Genomic DNA, 27,205 nt, shown 5'->3' with positions numbered 1-27,205 from the left:
TGTCTCTGATACCACAGGAACAAAATACCTCCTCAGATGTCAACTCACTCCTGTCCCATATGGTAGTAATTGAATTATCTGGGAAAAGGGACATATGATCTGTCATTGGAGCCATTTTGGCCTCGATGGTGGTGGCAATTTATTTCTCTATTCCTGCCTCCACCTTACAAAAATATTTCAATTTCATTCAAGTACTCTGCCCACCAGGAGGGACTTCTGTCTGGTTGATCCCCACGGTAACCAATGATTCTTACATTCCCAGAACTGTGTGCACTCTTCTTGGGATATTATTTCTTTTGTAAAAATCAGGCCTTCAACATTCCTACCAATGTAACATACATAATAGGACACTGATAAGAGATAACTCAAATATTCAAAACAGTCCCTCTCATTAAGCATAAAACATTACATAAAACAAAATGAGAACTCTAAAACTAGATAGACTCCGGTTATTCAGGAGAATTGCCAGCTGGCATTACCTACGGTCTACTCATGGGAATACTCCAGACAACTTTTCTCACTGTCAGCGTCACTCAGTTAGGAAAGGTTGTTCACAACCTGTCTTTGACCCTCGCTGAGGTCATTAATGACACTGCTTTGGAAACAAAGCAGACTAGCTTCAACTCCTTGGCCCATGTAGTGTTAGCTAACCATAAAGCCCTTAACTGCCTGCTGGCCAATTTTGAGGGGTCTCTGTGATTGCCAGCACCTCATATTGTACCTAGATCCATGAAAACTGGCAAAGTAGAACAGTCCATCATAAGACTTAAGAAAAAAACCTCCTGGCTCTCTAACATACATCAAGTGGGCTATGGGACATCTATTATTGGTTTGGCAATAGCTGGGGCTCATGCTTACATGCAGTTCTCCAAGCAGGCCTGATCATCCTGCTTAGAATATCATGACCATAATCTACTGTGGCCTCAGACATTATCCTGTTTTTGACAGAGTCCTTTAAAGCCCAACCCATTCAGGTCCATGGTGGGGCAGCTTATGTTTCTCACTCAGGTCCTGAAAAATTAAGGTATGGAACTGGGAATATGGCTCTTGTCTAAACACCTATGACTGTTTGGGTCCAACCAAAGTCCTCTTGGTAAGCCTCATAAGGGACAGCTACTCTCCACATAGCAGACTTGGTGCACAGCTAATGCACTGCAATCTCTGAAGTGAGTATCAGTTAAAGACTCAGGCTCCCATGGCTGGCTGTGCTCAACCGCATTTCTGCATTTAAAGGCCTCTTTTGGTGGAGACCTTCTTATGGGAGGAGAAAGAAACCATAAAAATACTTTTTCTGCACTCTGACTCAGTACTTTTCCACTCCTAGCTCTTCTCCTTCTCCCACCCTGCCCCTGGGTCCATACAACTGCAGGAGCTTTTCGTTCTGAGCTCCCTCAGCAGTCAAATGATTTCCAACATCTGTGCTGATCCATCTGACCTTTGCTGGTGATGCACCATGGGGACAAATAGAACAGTGGGGGAGTCAGCACTTTCTCCAGTTTAACTTTCCGCTTATAATATTGCAGTAAGTGAGTAAAGGTTTGACTGTTACTTTCATTTTGGCTTCTTGTCTTAATCAGCTACTCTAACAACTGGCAGTTCAGCTCTCTCCAGCTCAGTTAAGCTCTTGACAGAACTTAATTTTGGTGAAGGCAGTCAATAACTACATAAAATCAACAGCATCTTCCAAAAGCATCTGAACATGGCAGTAATATTTAGTTTTTTAACAAAATACAATAAAGTACAGACTGCCTGCCATTCCATTGTTTCATTTACGTATTAGTTTCTGGCTATAATTCAGTAACTTTTTAGTTGATGTGACACCTAGTCCCACATTTAAGATGACTTAATTCATCTGGCATTACTGGTTGGCAACATGATACATACCTTTTGTCCCCGAGGCCCTGGAGGCCCTTCTGGACCTGGAAATCCAGGTAATCCTGGGTGTCCTTCCAAACCTGGAAACCCTCTCTCTCCCTGAAATTAAATGAGAATGAAAGGTAAGGTCATTTGTGAATTTTCAAGCACAGGCATAGTTGAGATTCAAAAAGATCACATGACTATCTAGACAAAACTAACTTAATTTAATTATGCAAATTCACAGTATCTACTAACATGAGAAAACCTCTTAAGATGTGGGGGGGGAAAACATAAACCCTCTGGAAATTATATCATATATGGTAATCTCTTTCTTTCTTGTAAAAAGCATATCAGAAATGAAATGAGATTTAAACATACTGACATCAAGAGTTTAACAGGGAAGATAGCAATAAATCCAGGAAACTAGATCTGTAAGGGTTACATTAAATAAGTATGGAGCAGGGAAGGGTAAAAGGAAACCATCAGACAAGTTCCCAGGCTTGAAATTAACCAGAAAAAAACCTTCAGAACATAAAAACTTTCATTACCTTTTCTAATTGTAAAATTAATACTAAAAAGGAATACACATTCACTGTAGAAAACAAAAGTATATAGAAAACACCACCATTAATTCCTTTACTCAGAATAATTACCTGAATTATGACTCACGTCTGAGTTCCAACTGCAGCCTTTATCATCACCAGGACAGGAGGACTGCCTGTCTACCAGTGAGGACCCACCATATCTTATCAGCACCTTTACAGTAGGGTTGCCTGATGTGAATATCTGTACAGCCAGAAAGGTGGGGTAGCAGAGCCAGCATGTGTACTAATGGTATTTAGATTAACATATTAGGGTTAGGTAATCTGCATACAGCCAATCCTAGTAAGGGTATAAACTCCAACACTAGGGGATCCAGTTACACAAAGATAATTCATCACTATGAAGTTTAAGAACGCCGAAGGCTCACAGCTTCATGGCACATGCTCCCAACTACGGGGCTACAAGTAGTTCCTCTACTTTCCTAAGGCTTGAAGGCTGTCTCTGGTCAGACCTCATTCTGGGAACCCTCTTAACAGATCCTACCCACAGTGACAGCCTGGACAGCACCTGAGAAAGAGAAAGCATCCATATCTACTAGGTGACTGACTAATGGGCCATTGAAGACACATATCTCTAGAGGTTAAGGTACAGCAGACTTTTATTTCTACTCTGAAAGTGTGTGTGTGTGTGTTTTGTAAGTACTAAGTTTAGTCTAAAAACCCTAGATGATTTTGTGCTGAATAATTCAATAATCATCTTATAATAAATACAAGTACTTTGAAAAGACTACTTCTGGTCAGTTTCCAGTAGACGGAAATATTCCTGTACTTTTGACAATAATTATTGCTGACATATTACTACATTTCTTATTTTCTAGACATATATCCCTTTGCTGTTTTAATTAGTGATTAAATTATGATAATTTAGTATTCATTAACCTCAACACAACTGTTTTTAAGGAAATAAAACAAGGGGAAGAAATTAAGTTTTAAAATTTTTAGAGCTAGATTCCCTCAAATTATTACTGGCAGAGCTAGTAGTAGAAATCTGATCACAAATTACAGTCAGAAAGAAAGTACAAAGGAAAAAAAATCTAGTTACAGTAGATTTTCATGAAAGGAAAACAGGTACATTTTGGGATCCCAGTTGGTATTTAGAGCATATCTCTGCCAAAACTGGGGGATAATACTTGAAGAAAGTCATGTTTTCTCAGAAGCAAAACTGCTATCTCGCCTACAGATAAGAGAGGAATAAGCTAAAAATTTTAAGTGGAGGTGCTAAAAAGCTTAATTTTGTTGATACTAATAAAACCATATACCTATAAATGATATATCCTGAAATCTCCTTGCACTACAGTCAAATAATATCATGGTCTATCTAGCAGAGTGAGCAATATTATAGTAAAGAAAAGAGAAGGGCAACCACCAGACAGTAGCAAAAGGAATTCAAAAATCAATACCAGAGCCTTTGAAAGGTACTAAGGTTACTAAGTAGAAACTATAGAAGCCTTGAGCAAGGATGTGGTGGGGGTGGGATCCTCCATCTAATTCCTAATACATATGGTAGGGAAGGTTGACATTTGTTGTTGCCTACTCTAACTACTGTAGATTTTACTGTAATTTGCTAACACAAAAAGAAAATGGCTATTTCTAAAGGTCAAACTTAAAAAAAAAAAACTGGTTTATGCTGCCTGCCCATATTTGCATAAAAATATCATTCTTATTTTCCTTTGTGGAATAATATTTCTCTCCCTCTGCCTATCCTTTAAATACTGATATTATACTGGATTCCTTTTTTGACCTTCTCTCTCTTTACCGGGGAATCTAAAATACCAACTCTTTTTCCTAAAAAACTAGGCTCTCATAGGCAACTGTCTCAAACATCTCCACTTGAATGCATACAGGCACCTAAAACTCAATGACAATAATAATAGCCAACATGTATTTAGTGTTTTCTATATGCCAAATAATTACTCTAAACTCTTTCCATGTTTTATCTTATTTAATACTCTCAATGTTAATATGAGGTAGACACTATATTTCCATTTTATATATGAAGAATCAGGACAACGAAAAATTTTGTAATTTTCCTAAGAACAAACTTGATATAAACAACATTGAATTCATGTTCTACTGTCTTCTCCATTCCAGGAAATAGCACAACCCAACTACCTCAGCCAGAAATTTGTAATAACTTTGACTCCCCTCACATTACTACTTCATCTAATGAATTATGTCTTCTTCAACTTTGTATTCTAAGTGCCCAACAGAACAAATACTCAGTAAATTCTCATTCAATGAATAAACTTCCTTAATGGATTAAATAAAATATATGGCATATGCTTTTGTCAAAAATTAAAAACATACAAGATTTAGGGCTAGGGGAAATTATACAAAGGACAACTTTTAGTGATCCTTTGGCTGGTTTATATATCATAAGCTAGTATTAAGAAGGATAAAAATCTGATGTACTGAGAAGTAGACTAGTTTGTGAGTTAAAGACTTCCATAAAAGTGTTACCATTTTCAGGAAGCGCACTTTATAATGACAATAAGAAGTTGTATAATCATGCAACTTTAAAATAAAAAAGTATTTTAAGAATAGTTTCTCAAGGAAGAAAAAATTAACCAGGAAGATATTACAATTCTGAGGATAGGAAAAATACAAAATAGGACAAACTGCTATAATAATAATTGAGATTAAAATTATTTCAGATTATAATGTAAAAATGCAGAAATTATATGAACATATTTATATGAACATATGGACAAGGCAAGACCTTTAATGAACAAATGAGATGATAATTTAATAAAGTAATGCAATTATAGGCAATTTGGTTCTCTTTTTTGCATAATGTCTGTTTTGTTTTTGTAGTTATGTAGCACTAGAAATATCTGATGTATTACAATTGGTAGAACAAGAAAATAGACCTTTGGCAACTGCCAAAATTGAGATACTCTAAGTCAGCTATAAAACTTAAAGCTGCATTAGAACCACTTGGAGAACTTATTAAAACACACATTACCTGGCCCCGACACCAGAGTTAGATTGAGTAGGTCAGCTGCAGAGCTTGAGATTTTGCATTCCTTACCAGCTTCCAGTAAATGCTGATGCCACTGACAGAGGCACACTTGGTTTAGTTAATGTTTGATTGTGACACAGATTTTATATTTTTAACTGGTTAACTTGATCTCATCAGGGGTCTAGCAAGTTTTCTTTGTTTAGCAATGTGCACTTGGAGACATTCCTTTCAGGGAAATCTAGATGTTTTATTTCTATGTTAAAAACATTTTAAAAGCAGTTTTCCTGAAGTATAATTAACATACAATAAATCATACATATGTAGAGTACACTATTTTAAAAGTTTGGGGGTTTTTTGTTTGTTTTGGGGGGTGGTTATTTGAGACAGGATCTCACCTTGTTGCACAGGCTGGAGTGCTGTGGCACAAACACAGCTCACTGCAGCCTAGACCTCCTGGGCTCAGGTGATCCTCCCAGCTCAGCCTCCCTGAGTAGCTGGAACTACAAGTGTGTGCCACTATGCCCAGCCAATTTTTATATCTTTTGTAGAGACAGGGTTTCACCATGTTACCGAGGTTGGTATCAAACTCCTGGGCTCAAGCGATCCACCTGCCTCAGCCTCTCAAAGTGCTGGGATTACAGGTGTCAGCCACCATGCCTGGCCAAAAGTTTTGACACATATATACACCAGTGAAACTGATTTGGCTCTGGATTCTCACCCAAATCTCATCTCGAGTTGTATACCACATAATCGCCAAGTGTTGAGGGAGGAACCTGGTGGGAGATGACTGGATCATGGAGCCAGTTTCCCCGACACTGTTCTCCTGATAGTGAGTGGGTTCTCACAAGATCTGATGGTTTTGTAATGGGCTCTTCCCTCTCTGCTCCTCACTCTTCTCTCTCCTGCTGCCTTGTGAAGAAGGTGCCCACTTCCCCTAAGCCTTCTGCCATGACTGTAAGTTTCCTGAGGTCGCCCAGCCATGCGGAACTGTGAGTCAATTAAACTTCCTTTGTTTATAAATTACCCAGTCTTGAGTATTTCTTTATAGCAGCGCAAAGATGGACTAATACAGAAACCATTACCACAATCAAAATAATGAGCATAGTCAATCCATTACAGAAGCTTCTTTGTGCCCATATCTTCCTTATTCCTATACCCATCTCCCTACTCCTACCCACCCCAGGCCATGAGAGATCTGCTTTCTGTCACTGTAGATTAATTTGCATTTTCTAGAATTTTATATAAATAGAATTATAAAGAATGTACTCTTTTTGTCTAACTTTTCACTCAGCATAATTACTTGGAGATTCAAACTTGTTGTGGTGAATATCAGTAATTCATTACTGTTTATTATTGAGTAGTATTCCATTGTAGAGATATACTGCAATGTGTTGATTCATTTACCTGTTGATGGGAAGTTGAGTTGTTTCCCGTTTCTGGCTATTACAAATAAAGCTACTATGAATATCCATGTACAAGATTTACATAGGCATATGCTTTGATGTCTCATGGGTAAATGTTTAGGAATCAACAGGGTCATATAATAGGTGTTTAACATTTTATGAAATTGCCAAACTTTGTAGACCATTTTCCACTTATACCAATAATCTATAATTGTTCCAGTTGCTTCCACATTCTCATCTATACTTGCTTTGGCTAAAAGTTATTATCAGATATTCTAATAGGTTTATGGTGGTATCTCATTGTGGTTTTCTCTTGCATTTCCCTAATTAACAATGTTAAGCATCTTTTCATGTATCTATTTGCCATCTATATATCTGCTTTTATTAAGTGTCAAAATATTCTTCCAATTTGTTTATAATTAAATTTTATTTGGAGCTGTTTGTTTTATTATTAAATTTTTAGAGTTCTTTATATATTCTGGATACAAGTCTTTTATCAGATATGTAATTTGCAAATATTATTTTTCCTGGACTGTGAATTATCTTTTTATTCTTTTAACAATACTTTTAGAGGAGAACAAGTTTTTACTTTTGAGGAAATACAACTTAACAGTATTTTCTTTGGTGGATCGTGTTTTTGATGTCACATCTATTCTCAAATTGGAAAAGAAAAACAAAAACAGATGTCTTTTAATGGATGAATGGTTAAACAAACTTTGGCAGATCCATACCATGGAATACTAAGCAATAAAAAGGAAATAACTATTGATACATGCAGTAACTTGGATGCTTCTCAAAGGAATTATGCAGAGTGACAAAAGCCAGTCTTACAAAGGCACGTACTTTATGATTCCACTTGTATAACAGTTCTTTTTTACCTGTTTTTAGGTTCAGGGGATACAGGTGCAGGTTTGTTACATGGGTAAATTGCATGTCACTGAGTTTTGGAATACAAATGATCCCATCACCCAGGTAGTGAGTGTCATACCTGATAGGCAGTTTTTCAACAGTCTCCCCCTTATCTTCCCCCACTAGTAGTCTCCAGTGTCTATTGCTACCATCTTTATTTCCATGTGTACTCAGTATTTAGCTCCCACTTATAAGTGAGAACATGTGGTATTTGGTTTTCTGTTCCTGCCTTAATTAGCTAAGAATAATGGCTTCCAGTTGCATCCATGCTGCTGCAAAGGACATGACTTCATTCTTTTTTATGGCTGCATACTGTTTCATTGTGTATATGTAGCACATTTTCTTTAGTCCACTAATGATGGGCATCTAGGTTGATTCCATCTTTGCTATTGTGAATAGTGCTGTGATGAGCATATGAGTGTATGTGTCTCTTCAGTAGAACAGTTGCTTTTCCTTTGGGTATACACCTAGTACTGAGATTGCTGGGTTGAATGGAAATTCTGTTTTAAGTTCTTTAAAAAATCTCCAAACTGCTTTCTACAGTGGCTGAACTGATTAAAGAATCTCCAAACTGATTTCTACAGTGGCTGAACTAATTCAAATTTACACCAACAATGTACAAGAATTCTCTTTTCTCTGCAACCTCACCAACATCTGTTATTTTTTTAATTTTTTAATAATAGCCATTTTAACTGAGATAATGGTATCTCATTATGACTTTAATTTGCATTTCTCTGATGGTTAGTGATATTGAGAATTTTTTCACATATTTGTTGCCCATATGTATGTCTTCTTTTGAGAAGTGTATGTTCATGTCCTTTGCCCATTTTAGAAATTTTTTTTTTGCTTGTTGAATTGTTTAAGTTCCTTATAGATTCTGGACATTAGACCTTTTTTGGATGCATAGTTTGTAAATATTTTTGCACATTCTGCAGGCTGTCGGTTTACTCTGTTGATAGTTTCTTTTGCTATACTCTTTTGTTTATTTTGTTATTTTGCTCTTTAGTTTAATAAGGTCACACTTGTCAATTTTTGTTTTGTTGAGCTTGCTTTAGGGAACTTTGTCATAAATCATTTCCCAAGGACAATGTCTAGAATGGTATTTCCTACGTTTTCTTCTAGGATTTTTATAGTTAGAGGTATTACACGTCAGTCTTTAATCCATCTTGAGTTAATTTTTGTATATGGTGAAAGGGAGGGGTCCGATTTCATTCTTCTACATATGGCTAGTCAGTTATCACAGCACCATTTATTGAATAGGGAATTATTTCCTCATTGCTCATAAAACTGATTTTTCTTTACTGATCTTAGTTTGTTGGTTTTGTTTATTCTGTGATCTTTCTAAACTCACTTATAAGTTTTAGGAGTATTTTAGCATATGTCATAACATTTTCTCCACTGACAAATCATATCGTCATCAAAAAAACAAAAAATATATATCTTCCTTTTCAATCTGGATACTTTTTCATTTCTTTTTCTTGTCTTACTGTACTGGCAGTGTTGAATAGAAATGGTGAGAGCAGATGTTCCTGAAGTTAGGAGAAAGGAACTCAGTCTTTTTCCATTGAGTATAATTTTAGCTTTAGGGATTTGGCATATGCCCTTTACGGTTGAGGAAATCTTTTCTACTCCTAGTTTACTAAGAGTAATTTTTATTAGAAATGGATGTTGAATTTTGTTAAATGCATTCTTTGTATCTATTAAGATAATTATATGGGGGTTTATATATTTACGCTCTAAATTTTGTTTTGGTCTTAATATAGTGAATCACAATTTTTGATTTTCAAATGTTAAACCAAACATGGATTCCTGGCATAAATGCCACTTGGTCACAACCTGTCATCCACTTTATATGTTGTTGGATCTGATTTGCTAAAACTTTAAGAATTTCTGTATCTATGCTCATGAGGGATACTGATCTGTGGTTTTCTGTTTCTGTAATTTTGTCATCGTTTCGTTTTGGTATCAGGGCCATGCTTGCTTCACAAAATTAACTGGAGGGCATTCAATATCCCTCTGTTTTTTGAATAAGTTTATGCAAGACTGACACTGTCACTTGCAAAAATGTTTCATAGAATTCATCAGTAAACTCTTCTGGAACAGGAATTCTTAGTTGGAAGGGTTGATAATTCAACTTCCTTAGCATATATAGGGCTATTTATATTTTGCTTCCTTCATTCTACACGCATTCTCAATCACGCATTACATTTGTTTTTGTTTTTGGTAATGTATATTTCTTAAGGAATTTGTCCATTTCCCCTAAGCTGTCAAATTTATTGTTATAAAGTGATTTATGATAGTCCCTTATTGATCTTTTAATGATTGTAGGGTCATTCCTGATATGGGTAATCTGTGTTTTCTATTTTCTTATCATCTTTTGTGCCATCAATTACCAACTTTTGACTGTGTTTTCTATTTTTCTCTAGTTAATATATTGCTACTTTTGTCTTTATTATTTCCTTCATTATCTTAAATTTAATTTGCTTGTCCTTTTCTAGCTTCTTAAGTGAGAAACGTAGGTCGCCAATGTTAAATCTTTCTTCTTTTCTAACATAGACATTTAAATCTATTTCCCACTATGCCCTGCTTTAATCCCATTCCAAAATTTTCAGTTTTCAACAATATGTAACTAAAATCATTTTCTAATTTTCCTTGATTTCTTCCTTGGTCCAGCAGTTATTTAGAACAGTGCTTTCTAAATTCCAAATAGAAGGAATTTTCTACAAATATTATTATTATTTATTTCTTACTCATTCCATTGTGATAAGAGAATATACTGATATTTTTAATCTTTTGGTAATTAGAGGGTCTCATTTTGTGACCTATCTCATAGTCTACACTGGTGAAAATTCCATGGCTCTTGAAAAAAATTCTGTAGTTGTTTGATATAGGGCTCTTTATATGTCAGTAAAGCCTAAGTTGTTAAGAGTGGAACAACTGAAATAGGAGTGTTAGAATCACAACCATGATTGTGGATTTGTCTATTTCTCCCTTTAATTCTGTCAGTTTTGGCTTCATGTATTTTGAATCTCTGTTATTACACTTGAAACAGCGCTTTGTGTTAAATAAATAGAGGAAAAAAGATACAATCTTCTTATATTTACCCATATTTACACCATTTCTATTACTTTCCATTCCCTCCTATAAATTCACATATCCATCTAGTGAGATTTCCCCTTAGCCTGAAGAAATTTCTTTATATTTATTTTAATACAAGCCTCTTCATGAATAATTCCCTATTTTTATTATGAGAAAATGTCTTAAATTTGCCTTTATTTTTGAAGTATATTTTCATTGTATATAATAATTGTGCTTGCAAATTTTTTACCTCTCCAACGATGTTCTCACATTGCTGTACGTTATCCAATCTTTTTGATGAGAAGTCTGTCATCATTCATATAATTGTTCCACTATACACAGTGTAAATTTTTCTCTAGCTTCTTTCAAGATTTTCTTTAAATCTCTATTTTTTCAGTAGTTTCATTATGATGGGCCTAGGTATAGTTTTCTTCATTTTTATTTTGCTTGAGGTTTGCTGGACTTCTTATATCTTTAAATTTATATTTTTCACCAAGTGTGGAGAATTCTTGTCATTCTTAGTGTCCCATAATTTATTTTTCTTTTTGCTTTCCTGTTCTTTCTCTCCTGTCCTAGAGGACTCCATTTATATTTGTATTAGACCATTTGACACTGTCACAGAGGTCACTGGGGTCCTATTCTGTGTTTTTTGTTTTTGGTTTTTTTTTTTCATTTTTTTCTTCAGTGCTCTTCAGATTGAGTTGTTTCTTCTGATTTATCTTTAAGATTACTGACTATTTCTTCTGCCATCTCCATTCTATTGTTAAGCCCATCTGGTGAATTGTTTTTTTCTTATATTCTGCTTTTAAAATATAAATTTTCCTTTTTAAAATACAGTTTCCATTACTCTGTTGTGATTCCTTATTTGGTCACCCATTATGAGGAGATTTTCCTTTTCTATTTTCTGCTTTAAATCATAGTCTACAAATTCCAACATCTGTGTTAGCTCAGGGTTGGTTTTCATTGATTGGTCTTTTTCTTGAAGTAGATCACTTTTACTTGGTAAGTTTTAATTGCATACTGGACATCGTAGGTAATATGGAGAGATTCTGGATTCTCTTAACTTCCTCTGAAGAGTACTGATTAAACTTCTATTTTAAGAAATAGCATAGTTAACTCAGCTGAACTTGAACTTAAAACTCCATTCTCCTTTCAACGGACAATGGTTAAATCTATGCTCAGTTATTGCAGACTTCCAGCTGTTCCTTTTTGCTGGGTTGTATGAACCTTCCTCTATAACTATAAACTTCAGGATTCAAGCAAGAATTTGGATGGAATCTATAAGCAATTTTTTTAGCTCTTTCTAATGTGTTTCCCTACATTCCAGTATATCCCCCTTCACTTTCCAGCCATTCTGGCATCCTCAACTCTGTCTGTTGACTCAAGCCAGTAAGACCATGGGTTTTTGTCTGGGTTTTAGCCATCCTTTGCCATGCAGACTAAGGGCTATACTCAGGGGAAAAGCCATATAAATGCAAACATGCCCAGTGTATTTCCTTTCTTTCAAGTGCAGAGTCCTCTCCTCTTTTTCCTTTGGTTATTTTCTTGTACTATCACATAGCTATTACATTTTGTCCAGAGTATTCCATTCTTATCTCAAGAACAGTTAATCTGATAAACATCACTCTACTATTATATGAAGTTAATCCCTCTTGGTATTTTCACCACTACAGAAAGCACCCTTACTGCAAAACTACTCCCATCAAACTAATGTTACTCAAATAAGTGTTCTGCAGAAGACTATCCAATTAATATTAACAGCTGCTCTGTTAGGGGAAAAGTCTATATAACATGGTCAAATGGGGCTTGGAAATGTAGCATTACAAAACAAACAAATAGGTTTCTTTGCTCCAGAACTTACAAGAATGTCTAATATGCTAACGTACCTTCTATACCTCTAAGTAGATTATGCCCTAGAGATACTGTCCTAAACTGCTTCATATATAATTAGCAACATTAACTCATTCATTAAAAAATATTGAGCCTCAAAGAGTGGAGACTACAGTATGACCCCATCTCCTAGTATAAGACTATAATTCACTGTGCCTTTTTTATTTTATAATATTAATGTCATTCACTGACTTACAGTGGTTAGGCTTATGCTATATAATCTTCATCAATACTTACTTGGTAATCATAATATCTGTACAATAGGAGATGCTGATGTGGAAAAGGTAAGATAGAAATAAACATTCAGCTGGGCACGGTGGCTCACACCTGGAATCCCCTGCCAAGGCGGGTAGATCACTTGAGGCCAGGAGATCGAGACCAGCCTAGCCAACATGGCGAAACCCCATCTCCACCAAAAATACAAAAATAAGTCAGGCATGGTGCTGCATGCCTGTGATCCCAGCTACTTGGGAGGCTGAGGCATGAGAACTGCTTGAACCCAGGGGGCGGAGGTTGCAGTGAGCCTTGATTGTGACACTGTACTCCAGCCTGGGTGACAGAGCAAGACCGCGTCTCAAAAAAAAAAAAAAACAAATAGACGTTCATCTATTATTAACCTGCATAGACTAGATAAAAATACATGAAATTGCCTGGTATCTGGCAGAGATTAGTAGCTTGATAAATGTTTAGCTTCCTTCTTAAGTGTTTTTCCCCTGTCTTTGCCTATTAAGTAAGTTAGTGCTTTCAATAAGACCAATCAGAGTTTGGCAGATTATAGCTCTCAGGCCAAATGCAGATACTAAAGGACCCCAACACTTACCCAAAGGTAGCCACTGGGCTAGGGTTTCTGCACTATTGTCCCTTCTGTGGTTGCCAGAAATATGTTACCAGAAACGAGTCCTGATCCAGACCCCAAGAGGCTCATGTTCTAAGATCCAAGAGCTAAGAATGTTTTTTGTCACTTTTAAAGGTCTATTTATATAAAGGAGTTAAGAATATATGACAGAAACTGATGTGTCCCATAAATCCTAAAATGTTTGCTATATGGCATTTTACATAAAATCTTTGCTGACCCTAAGATATAATCTAATCTTTATAAGCTCTCTAAAATAAGCAGTACAATAGGATTCATTTCACTTACTTAAGTACTGAGATAGAAGTCCTGTTTTTTAAAAAAATATTTATTAAAAACATTAGTTTACTGGCTTTACTAAATTTTCAAATGCCAATCTCAGACCTCACCTTTTCCCCTTTTATGCCACTGCAGTCACACTTTGATCCTGGAGAACACCCATAGCAAGCCTATAAGGAAGAGAAAGAGGGAAAAAATCATTAAATATGAACCCAAAAATCAGACTCTGACTTACAGCTCAACTGAAATCAACAATCCAAACTTGTAAGATAAATACCAGAAAAATATCTGAAAATATATATCAAATTGTAAATAACAGTTACCTCTCAGGAAGCTTGCACCTTTTATTATATACACTTCTGTCTGAACTTTTCAAAATGAGCAAACATAATTTTTATAATTTTAAAGTGAAAAATATCATTTTACAAGATGCTAAAAATGAGAGATCTCTCAATAAAGGCTTAAAGATGGAAAGCGACACCATCTTCTACTTACAACAACAAAAACCCATGCACATATATTCACATATAAAGCACAGACATACATTTCAAAGTTAATTATTCTTACATTAACAGCCATTTGGGGTTATCACTACCCTTTACCTCTTCATTAATGCATGAGTGTTGACAACATGCGCAATCTAAAATATGTTAAAAATGGAAAAGAAATTCATACAACTTCCCTGTAATATGATTTGCCACATGTCCAAACTCTCAGGAACTCTCCTTTTTTTCTTCTAACATTGCTTGTAAGAAATTACCTCTCACTCTATATTAGCAGTGACCTTGGCAACTAGACAAAAATGCCTACCACTTCAAGTCACTTGTTTCTCTCCATTCATGAGCAATCATGGAGCATAAAATATATAACACTATCTTTTACCACCTTCCTTTCTTTTCTTTGCTCCTACTCCTTCATCACTAATAATAGCTCAGTCTCTAACAGCTTTACCACAAATGCTGCTCCCACAGTCTAGATGTTCTAAATAGGCATTCAATCATATTAGGAATTGAGGTCTTCAAGCCAGAAAAATATCCTCCTCTAAAATAGAAAACTTATGGAGGAAAAGAATACAGTATGTGACTTCTGCCATTCAGAAATATCCTTTACTCTTAGAAAATGAACTGCTTGGAAAAACAAGTTAGTTTAATATACATTTATAGTTTAGTATTTATTTGCAAGGAGGTGGCATTCTTTTCATCAGATAGATATCAGACTGAGTTACTGAAACCTTTATGTGATATAAATACCAAATAATGACCATCAACCTTGAGGGCCTTTGATATAAAATACCTTAGCCTGTTGCTCAACATTTCATGATTTCCTTTACTCTAGTCACTACTGAAGTACCCTCCTCAGCCCTTTTGAAAGTACTGACCTTATCCTTCTGATCAGAACTTCTAACTAACTCAGCTGCAACTAGAAGTCACCTGCATGCGGAAACCTCTTTTCCTGATTATAAGAGCAAACTACAATGGCTTGATGTTGGAGTGATGTCTCACTCACACTACAAGAGGCTGCTCCAGTGAAAGTTGTGCTCCTGACACTTCAAACAGAAAGTCTGTTATGCAGCTATTATTTATTATTCATAGATGTTTGGGGATTATATACTGATTTTAGTATTTTATGCTAACTACACTACAGATTAAATAGGATTATTCAGACTTATTCATCAAACATGAACTGAATATTACTAGAGGCCAGAAAAATTTTTAGGCACTAGACTTCTAAGATGAATAACACACAGCTCCCTCCAATATATGTAACTAATTCGAGAAATATTTATTGATCACCTGTTATGTGACAGCCACTATGTTATGTTAGGTGCAGGTAGAAGTACGAAGTACATCATTGCTCTCTAGTGGGAAGGATGACCCCATCTACAAAGAGTTATATTACAATGTGCAGGAAACAGAGGTTAATTAAAAATATATAATATTTTTGTGCAAACATAAATTTTAAGTTCCAGACTACGGATTTTATAAAATTTAGAAGATATCGTTTCACAAGAAGATACTGATTCACAAGTTCACAAGACAGTAACTGTCAATGGTCATACTCCCTGAATTAGATTGCACATGTTGTCAACACTCATGCATTAATGGAGAGGTAAAGAGTAGTGGTAACCCCAAATGGCTGTTAATGTAAGAATAATTAACATCTGACATTGAAATGCATGTCTGGACTTTGTATGTAAATATATGTGCATGAGTTTTGTTGTTGTGAGTAGAAGGCAGTGTAGCTTTCCATCTTCAGCCTTTATTGAGAGATCTTCCTCGTTTAAATACAAATTAAGCTCCTAAAAATAATGCAAAACAACAGTCTGACAGAATTTCATTGATATGAACAAGATTCTATGTGGCGTTTCTTTATAATTGCACTTTGACTTCCGAATATCCAACAATAGCCCCTAACTCCTAATACAATTTATAAACAAGAAAAGCTTTAAATACTCTTGCATGTCATTTTACAAGTAATTTTACGTAATTTTTTGCAATTTTTTATTAATCAACATGTAGCTTTACTTTAGAAAGAACACAGATTTAAACAGTTGGGAATTATAGATAAATGTGTTTAAATGCAATTTAAAATTTTAATTTATATTCTATTTATTCCACCTAAGTTATGAGAATTACTCTGGTACTCACAGGTTAAAACAAAGCAGGCAATTGTAATACGCACACCAACCACTAGATGCCACTTTCCATACAGTTATAACAGTGGCGCCCACAAGGAGATAGTCCCAGTTTGACATCTGGTTAATGGAACAACTTGTTTTTTTTTTTTTTACCAACATCTATTAATATTGATTAGGTGTCTAATAAACACAAACACAATAATAGTTCTATGAGTTGTACAAAAGTAGATGTAGGTGCTGCCTTTAAGGAACTTCCAATCTAGGTTTTTTGGTTTTTGTTTTTTTTAAGTAACTAGGTATTTTATTTTTTAAGTAACTAGGTATTTTCAGGACATATGAAAAGAATATCAAAATACAATGGAATAATGATCCAGCAGTATATCATAAGTTTACTTCAGCAGTTGAATCATTTGGCCATGGACAAATCATTTCCAAACTCTTGGGCTGTTTTCTCATTTGTAAAATGGTATACATAGACAGTGTGATCTCCTTAGGTAGCTTCCAGATTTCACTGTCTGTGATTCTGTAGGATTCGCCAAGTAAAAATGAGTGTTATAGTCAATAATTGCTATCAAAGTTAAGAAAAATAGTTCCCTTGAGCCTGAAAGTATTGACAAAAGCTCTGTGGAGAAAGTGAATACATGGACTTCAACTTGGAAGGATAGACAGAAAGATACCCAGAGGAAAAACTGCCATGCTAAGCATGATTAAAATATAAAATTGACTGGGGCAAAGAGGTAAAATGAACATTAAGTTACCTCCGTCTAAAAGGCTTTCTAAGTTCGTACGAAAAAAACTAGTTCTTCAAAATCACTGAAGATGAAAGAAGCAAGAAAATGATGCAACTATTATATTTTAAATTTTTACTGTGGGAGAAAGTAATAAATGAGTAAGGAAAGTTTTATATTATCACACACTAAAACACATCAGAAAACTGCAATAATTAAAATAGTACGGTATTCAGTTAACAAAAATAGGAAGGCCAGAAACAGATCTGCACACGCATGCATGCGCACACACACGCACACAACTACTATATGATAAAAGTCGACATGTCAAATAGATGTGAAAACAATGAATTTTTCAACATATGGTGCTAGAATAAATATAAAAAATAATAAATTTAGATCTCATGCTGCTACAATTAAAACACCAGATGTTAGACTTAAAAGTACAAATAAAAACAAATTCTGTATGAATTAGGGTCACCTAAAGAACCTCACAAAAATTCACATACCAGCAACCCATCCTAAAGATTCTTCCAGTAAGCCTGAAGTTGAATAGCAGAATCTGAAATTTTAATGAACATCTCTAAGTGATTTTGATTCAGGTGTTCCAAGGAGACACATACGACAAAACAATGGCAGAGAGAAATAAGAAATATTCCAATAACGTGGCTAGTTAGGTATCCAGACTGAAATGCTTACTTTAAAAAAATGCTTGGAAAAAAGTAAAAAAATTCTTCCTAAAAGCATCAAAGGGAAGCACAATAGGATTTATCAAATCAAAATCTAGGGAAAACCAAAAAATGAATTGACCAATGAAACTACTTTTTCCCGGAGGACATTTGCCAAACTTGGATAATTTTCGGGTTTTGTTTTATAATTTCTTTTAGTGTAAGGGTGTACCATGCATAAATGTACCTCACAATCCCACACCCGGGGAGGTGGAAGAAAAGATATCTTGGTGCTTAGCAGAGAAGTACAGGAAAAAAAATCCTTAAAAAACTCACCACAAACTGGCCAGATTTGCAATCCAAATTAGCATTACCTGAGTGGACTCTGACTGCATTGACCTTCTAGAGGCTGGGCAAAAATACATACAAATTCTACGTAGAAAAAACATGCCTTCATAGTAAACTTCAAATAATTCAAATGCATCATTTTTTAAAGGAAGATGAGATTTCCTAATTAAAAACCATTAAGCATACAAGAAAAAAAATACCATAAGCAAAAACCAAAAGAAACATATGACAACAGAAAGTACTCACTAAATATTTCAGATATTGGAATTATCAAATAAAAAATATATAATAACTATCTTTACAATTATAAAAGAATTTTTCTAACTTAAAAATAATAAAGGGAGCCAGCAATTGTATGAAAATGACATAGTTTAATTGAAATAAAATATACATTCTAGAAGTAAAAGCCATAGTAATTGAAATTTAAAACTCAAAGGATGGCCTTCACAACAGACTACATAGAGCTGAAGACAGAATAAAGTTAAAATACTTAGTAAAGCTAAAAAGAAATTATATATAATGTGGCATAGAGATAAAACATGGAAACTGAAATAATCATTAAGAGACATGGAAGAAAGAGCAAGAAAGGATAACATAAAGGAAACTGGGATTCTAGAAGAGGTGAGAGAGGGAATAAAGACAATACTAAAGAGACAATGGCTAAGATTCCTCAAGAAAAATCTACACATATTTGTGATTCAAGAAACCAAACAAATCCAATGGCATAAAAATAAAACCTGAAACTAGGTGCAGCAGAACATAACTGCATAACATAAAAGTAAAGGAAAGGCCTTAAAAGCATCAAAAAAGACAAGACAGACTGCCTTCAAGAGAGTGAAAATTAATTTACAGATTAGATCTCAGAAGCAATAATCAAAGCCAGAACACCACAAAATGACATATTTAATATGCTAAGAACCCAGTTCTCTTCATCCTCCCCATCCCTGCCACTTACCCTTCCCGGTCTCTGTTCTCTGTCTTTCCACTCTCTACTTCCATGTGGTCAACTTTTTTAGTTCCCACATACAAGTGAGAACATGCAGTATTTGTCTATCTGTGGCTGGCTTATTTCACTTAAGAGAATGACATTGAGTTCCATCCATGTTGCTGCAAATGACATGATTTCACTAGTTTTTATGGCTAAGTAGTATTCCATTCTGTATATGTACCACATTTTCTTTATCCATTCACCTGTTGATAAACACTTAGGTTAATTGTATATTTTTGTGATTATGAATACTGCTGCAGTAAAGAGGCAAGTGTAGGTATCTCTTTGATATATTGATTTCTTTACCTTTGGATAGATACCCAGTAGTGGAATTGCTGGGTTGTATGGTGATTCTATGTTTAGTGTATTTTTTTTTTCTTTCTTTCTCTTTCTCTCTTTTTTTTTTAATCTCCATACAGTTTTCTGGTGGCTATACTAGATTATGTTCACAACAGCATATAAGAGTTCCCTTTTCTTTGTATCCTTGCCAACGTCTGTTGTTTTTGTCTTTTTATTAATAGCCATTTTGAATGGGATAAGATGATATCTCATTGTGGTTTTCATTTGCATTTCTCTGATGATTAGCAATGTTGAGCATTTTACATATACCATTTGTATGTCTTATTTTGAGAAATGTCTGTTCAGGTCCTTTGCCTATTTTAAATGGGATTAATTGGAGTTTTGTTTTGTTTTTTTCCTGTTGAGTTGAGTTCCTTTTATATTCTCAATATTAATCCCCGTCAGATAAATACTTTGCAAAAATTTTCTCCCATTCAACAAGTTGCTTATTCCCTCTGTTGTTTCATTTGCTGTTCAGAAGCTTTTTATTTAATATAGCCCCATTTGTCTATTTTTGCTTTTGTTGCCTGTGCTTTTGAGGTCTTAGTCAAATTATTTGCCTAGACCAATGTCCAGAAGAGTTTTCTCCTGGATTTTCTTCTAGTAGTTTTATACTTTCAGGTCTTCTATTTACATAAAATGTTTGCTTGTTGAATTGCTTAAGTTCCTTGTAGATTCTGGACATTAGACCTTTGTTGGATGCACAGTTCACAAACCATTCTATAGGTTGTCTGTTTACTCTGTTGATAGTTTCTTTTCCTGTGCAAAAGAAGATTTAAGTTTAATCTAGCCTGAGTTAATTTTTGTATATGGTGAGAAATACGGGTCCAGTTTCATTCTTCTACATGTGGCTATCCAATTTTCACAGCACCATTTATTGAAGAGGATTATCTTTCCCCAGTGTAAGCTCTTGTCAGCTTTGTTGAAGATCAATTGGCTATGAAGATGTGGCTTTTTTTCTGGGTTCTCTATTCTGTTCCATTGGTCTATGTTTTCATAACAATATAATGCAGTTTGAGTTACTACAGCCCTGTAATACATTTTGAAGTCAGGAAATGTGATGCCTCTAGCTTTGTGTTTAGGTCAGGGTTGCATTGGCTATTCAGGCTCTTTTTTGGTTTCATATACGTTTTAGGATTTTTTTTTCCTAATTCTGTGAAAAAATGGCATTGGCATTTTGATAGAGATTATGTTGAATGTCCAGATTCCTTTGGGCGATATGATCATTTTAACAATATTAATTCTTCTGATCCATGAGTATAAAATATTTTTCCATTTGCTTGTGTCATCTGCATTTCTTTCATCAGTGTTTTGTAGGTTTCCTTGTAGAATCTATCCTCCTTGGTTCAATTTATTCCTATGTATTTTACTTATTTTACCTAATGTAAATGGAATTGCCTTCTTTATTTATTTCCTGGTTAGATCATTATTGGTGTATAGAAAGGCTACTGATTTTTGTACATTGATTTGGTATCCTACAACTTCACTGAATTCATTCTTTAAGTTTCTCTAGATAGATATATTAGTAAAGAGGGGCAATTTGACTTCTTCTTTTCCCATTTGGATGCCTTTTTTATTTTTCACTTGCTTGATTGCTCTTACTAGGACCTCCAGTACTATGTCAAATAGGAGTGGTGAAAGTGAGCATCCTTGTCTTGTTCTAGCTTTTAGAGGAAAGGATTTCATCTTTTCTTCATTGAATATGATGTTTGCAGTGGATTTGACATATATGGCCTTTATTATGTTATGTTCCTTCTATGCCTAGTTTGTTGAGAGTTTCAATCATGAAGGGATGTTAAATTTTATCAAATGTCTTTTCTGCATCTATTGAGATGATCATACTATTCTTTCATTCCATTGATGTAATGTATCACATTTATTGATTTGCAAAGGTTGTGCCTTCCTTGCCATAAATCCCAATGGACCATGTGTATTATATTTTTGAGGTACTGTTGAATTTGATTTGCTAGTATTTTTTTAATTGTTGTTCAATCTATCTTCACCAGGGATATTTGCCAGCAGTTTCCTTTTTTGGTTGAGCCCTTGTCTGATATTCATATCAGGGTGATGCTGGCCTCGTGGAATGAATTAAGGAGAATTTCCTACCCTAGGATTTTCTGGAATAGCCTCAGGAGGATTGGTATTAATTCTGTCTTGTATGATTGTTAGAATTTGGCTGTGTATCCATCTGGTGCTAGGCTTTTCTTCGTAGGGAGAATTTTGATTACTGATTCAATCTCACTACTCATTACTGGTTTGTTCAGGTTTTCTATTTCTTCCTGATTCAATCTTGGTAAGTAGTATGTTTCCAGGAATTTATCCATTACTTCTAGGATTTCCAGTGTGTCAGCGTATAGTTGTCCATAATAATCTCTGATGATCTTGTGTATTTTTGTGATGTCAGTTGTAATGTCTTTTTTTCATTTCTGATTTTATTTGGGTCTTTTCTTGGTTAGACTAGCTAGCAGTTTACAAATTTTGTGTATCTTTTCAAAGAAGCAGCTTTACATTTTATTGATCCCTTATGTTTGTTTTTATAGTCTGTTTAGTTCTGCTGTGATCTTTGCTAGTTTTTTTCTTCTGCTAATTTTCGATTTGGTTTGTTCTTGCTTTTCTAGTTCCTCGAGGTGCATTGCTAGATTGTTAAATTTCTATTTTTCTACGTTTTTAATGTAGGCATTTACTGCTATAAACTTCTCTCATCGCACTATTTTTGCTGAATATGTGTGCTATGTTTACATTTTCACTTCAATACATTTTTAAATTTCCATCATAATTTCTTCATTGACCCAGTGGTCATTCAGGAGCATGTTATTTAATTTCCATGTATTTTCAGAGTTTCCAATCTTCATCTTTTTATTGATTTCTAGTTTTATTCCAAAGTGGTCTAAAAAGAAAACTGATATTATTTCATTTTTTAAAATTTGTTGATACTTATATTGTGGCCTAACACATGATCTACATGATTTATCCTGGAGAATGGTCCATGTGCTGATGAAAAGGATGTATATCCTTCAGTTGTTGGGTAGAATGTTTTATAAATATCTGTTAGGTTTATTGGGTCTAAAGCCCTGTTTATATCCAATGTTTCTTTGTTGATTTTCTATCTAGATGATCTGTCTAAATACTGAGAGTGGAATGTTGAAACCCCCACTTTGATTGTATTGTCATCTATTTCTCTCTTTAGAATATCTGCTTTATGAATCTGGATGCTACAGTATGGAGTACATATATATTTGAAGCTGCTGTATATTCTTGCTGGATTGTTCCATTTATCATTATATAATGACCTTCTTTGTCATTTTTATTTTCAACTGTTCTTGACTTAAATTCTCTTTTATCTGATATAGGTATAGCTATTCCTGCTCACTACTGTTTCCCATTTGTATAGAATATCTTCTTCCATCCCTTTACTTTCAGTCTATATGTGACTTTACTGTTAGGGTGACTTTCTTATATGTAGCATAAAGTTGCATCATGTTTTTTAAAAAATTCATTCAGCCATTTAATATATTTTAAGTGGAAAATACAATCCATTTACATTCAAGGTTATTATTAATATGTGAAGCTCTGTTTCTGTAATTTTGTTAATGATTTTCTGGTTGTTTTATATATTCTTTTTTTTTTTTTTTTTTTTTTTTTTTTGAGACAGAGTCTCGCTCTGTCGCCCGGGCTGGAGTGCAGTGGCCGGATCTCAGCTCACTGCACCCTCCGCCTCCCAGGTTTAGGCCATTCTCCTGTCTCAGCCTCCCAAGTAGCTGGAACTACAGGCGCCCGCCACCTCGCCCAGTTAGTTTTTTTTGTATTTTTTAGTAGACACGGGGTTTCACCGTGTTCGCCAGGATGGTCTCGATCTCCTGACCTCGTGATCCGCCCGTCTCGGCCTCTCAAAGTGCTGAGATTACAGGCTTGAGCCACCGCGCCTGGCCTGTTTTATATATTCTTTATTTCTTTTTCTCTTTTTAGTTGTTTTTGAGGTTTGGTAGATTGCTATAGTGTTACCACTTGTGTCCTTTCTTTTCCTTCTTTGATTGACTGGTTTACCTGTGAGTTTTATACTTTCATGTTCTTTCATGATCTTAAATATTGTCCTTTTGCTTCCAAGTTTAGGACTCACTTGAGCATTTCTTGTAGGGTCAGTCTAGTTATAAAGAATTCCCTCAGCATTTGCTTATCTGTGAAAGGTTTTTCATTTCTTCTTCATTGATGAAGGATAATTTTGAGGGATGTAGTACTCTTGGCTGGCAATATTTTTCTTTCAGCACTTTGAATATATTTATCCCCATTCTCTTCTGGCCTATAAAGTTTCTGCTGAGCAGTCCACTGTTAGCTTGATAGGGTTTCATTTAGAAGTGACTAGACACTTTTCTCTTACTGTTTTCAGGATTTGCTCTTTATATTTGACTTTAGACATTTTGACTATAATGTGCCATGGAGAAGATTTCTTTGCATTATATCTTCCTAAGGATCACTGAGCCTCCTGTATCTGATTGTGTAAATCTCTCACTAGACTTCGGAAGTTTTCACCAATTCTTTAAATAGGTTTTCTAATCCTTTCTTTGTCTCTTTATCCTTGGGGCTAACAATAATTTTTTAAGATTTGATCAATTTATGTTGTCCCGAATGACACAAAGCTTTGCTCATTCTTTTTAAAATTCTTCTTTCTTTATTTCTACCTGACTGGTTTATTTAAAAAGAACTGACTTCAAGTTTTGAGATTCTTTATTCCGCCTAATCTAGCCTATTCTTGAAGCTTTCAAATGCATTTTGTATTTCTATCAATGAGTTATTCAGTTCCAGAATTTCTATTTGGTTCTTTTTAAAAATACTTATCTCTTTAGTAATATTGTTCATTCTTATCCTTAACTGTGTTTTGATTTCCTTGTATTGTTTTTCAGAATTATCTTAAATCTCACCCAGCTTCTTTAATTTCAGTATTTTGAATTCTTTCTCTGGATTTCAAAAGTGTCCTTTTGATTAAGATCTATTGTTGTAGAATTATTGTGTTCCTTTGCAAGTGTCATATTTCCTTGCTTTTCCATATTTCTTGTGTCCTTGTGTTGGTAACTGTGCATCTAGTGTAACAGCTATTTCTTCCTATTTTTGAATTTACTTTCATAGGGAAGGATATTTTTCTGAAGATGTATCTAAGATGTTGGCTATGTATGGTACTTCAACTTTGATTCTGTTCACAGTACTGTAGTCTCTGTGTGATTTCTTTGGCTGTAAACAGCATTAGTGGTGTTTATGGTTTCTTTGGTGTGTTAGGGTATGGTTATTAGTGAAAGCTGTGGTGAAGTTGTGCTGGAGACTGGAATAACAGGTGAGCTAGTCTTAAAGATGCGGTGGTGGCAGCAGTGGACTGAGCATGCGTATCTTTGTACCCCAGAGCATTTTACACTGGCACTGGTGTTGGCTGTTGTCAGTGGGCCTATTCTTAGGCCTCCAGGGGTCTTGCTTGGATGCTGATAATGCCAGCAGTGGACCAGGTGGGTGAGCAGGTTCTTCAGTCCCTGGGCTGCTGGCGTGGTGCGGGTGATGGCAGTAGCAGTGGATGGACAATTGTCTGGGTCCTGAGCAGTGTGCACTGATGTTGATAGTAGCTGCAATGGGCTGGGTAGGCCAGTGTCCAGGCCCATATGTGGTGCTTGCAGGCAGGTACCAGCTGAAGTGGTAGTGATTGGGAGTTTAGGCCCAACCTCAGGCCCCCAGGAGGACTGGGGCCCACGGTGGTGGATTGGGTTAGACGATCCCCACGACCTCAGGCTATGTGTTCTCTCTCAGAGTAGAAGCTCAGTTCTGCAGCTTGTGCTCAGGACCCCAATGGTGAGTGCAGGCACCAGCTGTTAGGTGGGGGTGGGGTAATCTTCAGTATCCAGGTGGAGTGTTCAGGTGAGGGGTGGTAGCAGCCATGCTGAGACTCTGCCACTGGAAAGAGTGGGGCTGTCCTTGGTGGTCTCAGTTTGGGCTGGTGGGTAGGCGACATGCATCCCGTTCATACTGTGGCATTTAAAATATAGAATTAAAAGAAATACACACTGGTAATACGATATAAGTGAGATAGGGTGAAAGAAGTTAAAGCATTCTTAAGGTCTTTGTAACTGTGTAGAAAACTGGTAAGGATATTGATTACTTTGGACTTTGATACATATACAACCTAGATATTTTCATTTCTAGGGTAAACCTTTAAAAAAGATAAATAAGGTGTTAATCCCAAAGTAATTGAGGGGCCCAATACTTAATATATCCAAAAGAAGATGAAAGAGAGGTAGACAGAGAAAGTGATACCTTAAAATGCAGGACAAATAAAACAAATACATCAGTAATTACATCAAGCATAATTAAGTGTAAATTGACACAACATGAGACAAATTTGGAATAAGGTACATTATAAAAAACAACTAGCACAGACTCTTCAAAAAGTCAATGCCAGCTGGGTGTGGTGACTCATTCCTATAATCCCAGCACTTTGGGAAGCCAAGGTGGGAGGACCACTTGAGCCCGGGAGTTTACATCCAGCCTGGGGCACAAGACAAGACCCCATCTCCACAAAAAAATTAAACATTAACCAGGCATGGTGACATGCACCTGTAGTCTTAGCTAGAGGAGGGAGGATCACTTGAGCCTATGAGATTAAGGCTGCAGTGAGCCATAATTGTTCCACCGCACTCCAGTATGTGCAACAGAGCAAGACCCTGTCAAAAAAAAAAAAAAAAAAGAAGAAGAAGAAGAAGAAAGGCAAGGAAAGGAAAAGAAGAAGAAGGAGGAGGAGGAGGAGGAAGAAGAGGAGGAGGAGGAGAAGGAAGAAGGAAGGAAGGAAGGGAAAGAAAGAGAAGAAAGAGGGAGGGAGAGAGAAAGAAAGAAAGAGAGAAAGAGAGAAAGAGAGAAAGGAGAAAGAAGAGAAAGAAGAGGAAGAAGAGGAAGAAAAGGAAGAAAAGAAAGAAAGAGAAAGAAAGAGGAAAAGGAAAGGGAAAAAGTCAATGCCATGCCATGGGAGAGATGACTTTGTGAATGGCAGTGTGAGGACCTCTGTGGACCATCTCCCTAGCAAAACAATGATATGTGGTGAAATTTATTTTTTAAAAACTCAAGTATCTGAATATTGTCCTAAGAACATACAGCCAATGAAGAAACATTCAACAATATGTGTTAAATCTTGATATGTACAACAGGTATCTATGGCATCATGACCTGCTCCTTCCTTCTCCACCTCCCTTGCTCAGCTTCACAAAAGCCTTACCCAAGATAGGTGCATCCACAAACCAGGGCTCCTTCTCCTCCCAGCTCCCAGTTAAGCACTACAGTATCTCACAGGAAGGAACAGGTCATCAGCATTTCTGATCTCCCACTACCCTGGGTTTCCTGTTATAGAAGCTCTGTTCCAAGTGAGAGTAGCTGAGAGTTCTCAGGCTCTTGTCCTCCACACAGCCCTAACTCATAAGACAAAAGATCTACTCCAGCCAGGCGCGGCAGCCCAAGAGTATTTGATCTGATTGCCCTCACTCTATCTTGCTCATAAAACAGAAGATGATGCTGAAAGAGGCAAGCCAGGAAGATCAAAGGCTAGTCTTCCTGATTAGTGCCCTGCTAAAAAAGTAGGGGTGTTACTCCAAAAGAAGGGGAACACTGTTGCCGCTACCGGCTCTGAAATAATGTCAGCAAT

The 27,205-nt window shown here is 35.7% G+C and overlaps 1 protein-coding gene across 6 annotated transcripts in view; it reads right to left on the bottom strand.

Annotated features, from left to right (window-relative positions):
• COL4A5 (collagen type IV alpha 5 chain) overlaps nucleotides 1–27,205 on the bottom strand; it is a 265,725-nt gene that overhangs the window by 144,803 nt on the left and 93,717 nt on the right. For all 6 annotated transcript variants that reach the window (XM_077988274.1, XM_028841868.2, XM_077988275.1 and 3 more), the window contains 2 exons: nucleotides 13,944–14,003; nucleotides 1,885–1,974 (listed from right to left, as the gene is read on the bottom strand). In XM_077988274.1, the coding sequence (XP_077844400.1) occupies nucleotides 1,885–1,974; nucleotides 13,944–14,003 (150 nt within the window). The remainder of the gene's footprint in view (nucleotides 1–1,884; nucleotides 1,975–13,943; nucleotides 14,004–27,205) is intronic.

Source organism: Macaca mulatta, chromosome X, assembly GCF_049350105.2.
Source record: "Macaca mulatta isolate MMU2019108-1 chromosome X, T2T-MMU8v2.0, whole genome shotgun sequence".
Lineage (NCBI taxonomy): Eukaryota > Metazoa > Chordata > Mammalia > Primates > Cercopithecidae > Macaca > Macaca mulatta.
The sequence above is the reverse complement of the archived record's forward strand: the minus strand, read 5'-3'. Positions and strand labels throughout refer to the sequence as shown.